The 2,810-nt window shown below is 56.6% G+C and overlaps 1 protein-coding gene across 1 annotated transcript; it reads left to right on the top strand.

Annotated features, from left to right (window-relative positions):
- The first annotated feature begins 372 nt into the window (after nucleotides 1-372).
- LOC124682322 (GATA transcription factor 17-like) lies at nucleotides 373-1,123 on the top strand. Its single transcript, XM_047217036.1, has 3 exons — nucleotides 373-393; nucleotides 491-604; nucleotides 728-1,123. Exons 1-3 carry the CDS (start codon nucleotides 373-375, stop codon nucleotides 1,085-1,087), a joined length of 495 nt encoding a protein of 164 aa, XP_047072992.1. The 3' UTR covers nucleotides 1,088-1,123.
- Nucleotides 1,124-2,810: the final 1,687 nt, after the last annotated feature.

Below are 2,810 nucleotides of genomic sequence, written 5' to 3'. Positions count from 1 at the left end.
CACCGCCCCTCTTTCCCTCCACGCTTTTCCGTTTCCCTCCACAGCATCCCCATTTTTGAGATCCGAAATCCCAATCCCGGCCCCTTATCTCTCCTCCTGCCCCTCCCCCATCCTCTTCCTCCACCCCCCTTCTCCTTCCCGCCGCTCCAAACCCCTGCCGTTGCCGATCGGGCGACCGAGCTTGCGGCGGACTGGTAGCATCCGGCCAGCGGGAGCAGGCAGGCGGCGGCCGGATCGCCCCGGGAGCGGAGATCTGCGCCGGATCGGGGACCACTAACCCCTAAACCCTCGCGATCCGCGGATCGAACCGCGGGGGTGCTGCGCGGAGGCGCGTGAGCGAGCTCCGATCCGCGGCGTGGGCAGATCCGCGACATGGACTCCTCCGTCGAGAAGGTGAGCCCCGATCCGCGGGTTTCCGAGCTTGATCTGGGGTCTGGTGCAAGGTTTCGGGCTTCACTCTGACGTTTTTGTTGCTCGATCTGTCTGCCAGGGTAGCGGATCGCTGGATCCGGACGGGCGCACGGCCTCCGGGAACCCCAAGGCCTGCACCGACTGCTACGCCACCAAGACGCCGCTCTGGCGCGGCGGGCCCGAGGGACCCAAGGTCAGCCACCCCCGATCTGCTTCCCTTTTCTCCTGTCTTGCTCCGGGCGTCCCCCGATCTGCGCGCTTCGTGGCCTGTTTCCGCCGGCTGATCTGACCGATCTGGTTTTCTTGTTGTCTACAGTCGCTGTGCAACGCGTGCGGGATCCGGTACCGGAAGAAGCGGCGGGAGGCGCTGGGGCTGGACGGGCCCAAGAGACGGGAGCCTGTCGCGGCGGCGGCGGACGCGGCCTGCGCGGATGAGGACGCCGGCGGCGAGGAGGAAGAAGAAGACGAGGAGCAGCAGCAGGAGACGACGACGAAGAAGAGCAAGCGCGTGGGGCCGTGGGGGAAGGTGACGGTGGAGCTGCGCATGGTGGGGTTCGGCAAGGACGCGGTGCTCAAGCAGCGGCGGCGGATGCGGCGCAAGAGGCGCCTCGGCGAGGAGGAGAAGGCCGCCATCCTACTCATGGCGCTATCCTCCGGCGTCATCTACGCCTCCTGAGGGAGGCACCCGACCCAGCACCAACAAGCCAAGATCCAAGAGAAACGCGAAAGGAGATCGAGTAGCTACCTTTTTTCCTGGTACTGTGCGTAGTTTTTCCCGGCTAATTAGTTGATAAGCGGCGAGTTAATAATGGATGGTGATGCAGCAGCAGTAGCTGCGGATCTGTTCTTGCCTAAGTAGCTGTGATGTTACTGGTACTAGTAGTAGTATGTTAGCTTGTAGTGTGACATTGCAATGTAAGAAGAGGTTTATGATCATCCATCTTCCATCCGAGCAGGAGCAGCTCCAGATCTGTGCAACAATCCCCTTTCTTCTCCATGGCAGCTCATCTGCTGATGGTCCATGCTTCTTTTACTTTGGGATCTGTGTGGTGCAGTGCAGCTGCAGGCAGTGTTTATCTTTGAATCTTGAGCAGTGGCATGGCAGCCTGGCCGTTGCCTGTTGTGGGGGAGTGCTGAAAATAGTCATGTCACCGTCCAGTGTAGCATTTTTTCTCCAATAGGAAAAGTCAGCACTCGGTCTCAGCACACTCTTGGGCAGCTCCACTCCACTCCACTGCTGCCAGCTACGAGCTGTAGCTCACTCATCACTCACTACCCGGAGTAGGAGTGTGTGATGTCTGCAGCCTGCTGAAAGGCGACATGGGAATTTGCTCGATTTGGAGGCTGCATATCATCCCATGCCATGGGGATCCTGTGACCGCTCCGTGTGTGCGTTTTTGTTGTCTCGGATCAGGAGTGCTTGCTTTGAGTTGATGTTACAATAATGATGCCCGTGGCCGCGGGCATCTTGTGATCCTGGTTGCTGGTTTGTTCCGTTTTGTTCCCATCCAGAAAAGCCTCGTGGCTTTGCTTGCTCTTGGATTGTGACAAGTGATCCGGGTTATGCTAAACAAATGCTGTTTGTTTAGTACTAGTCGTGCACTCCAGCCACAGGAAATGATAATTGGGTGCGGGTGTGTGTTTTGGGCGCGTGATTTTGCTCATGGGTGTTGTTGTGCCAGATTTAGGGCACGTTTGGTTGCCTGGATAGAAATCGTGCATCATGCCTGCGAAAAAAAAAATCGTGCACCACTAGCGCAGCGAGATGGGCGTCCCTGTGCGTTGCGAAAGAACCGCTGACCACTTTTAGCTCATCGTTTGGTAGCCTGTGCTGCACCGGCCCGAACAGAGTTGCAAATTGTTTGGATGTCTGAAGACAACGTTCCATCTCTGTTCAGCCACATCACATGAGTTTTATTGCCTTTTTGGGCACCTGACAAGAGCTTCTCCTCACCACATTCAAATATGGTGATCTTACCATCATATAACGGCACACAAACAGCTCAAACACGATCATTATCACAACAAACACTTATACAGAACGAACAGAGTACTTCAAAGGTCCTAATCTAGCGTCAGAGTGTTAGACGCTTGGCTAAACCTGGGGGCAGACTCCCCAGGTCCAAAAGCAGTGTTCAAACGCCTCCTAGAGGCCAGCACAGCGGTGAGATATGCACAAAAGTAGTGTTTATCAGCCTCCTAGAGGCCACCACAAGTAACAAGATCAGACATAAACATATGCAGCGATGGAGCAGCAACACCTTAATGGCGAGGATCAACAAAAGGGCCCTCGCGGTGCCTCTTGCAGCCGAAGACGCTGGGGCAGGACGTATCCTTCCTGAAGACGGCGACCTTGAAGCCGTCGTCCTGAGGGGTGAAGACGAGCGTGTCGTCGATGT

The sequence above is a fragment of the Lolium rigidum genome, unplaced genomic scaffold (genome assembly GCF_022539505.1).
Source record: "Lolium rigidum isolate FL_2022 unplaced genomic scaffold, APGP_CSIRO_Lrig_0.1 contig_8472_1, whole genome shotgun sequence".
Taxonomy (NCBI): Eukaryota; Viridiplantae; Streptophyta; class Magnoliopsida; order Poales; family Poaceae; genus Lolium; species Lolium rigidum.
The sequence above is the reverse complement of the archived record's forward strand: the minus strand, read 5'-3'. Positions and strand labels throughout refer to the sequence as shown.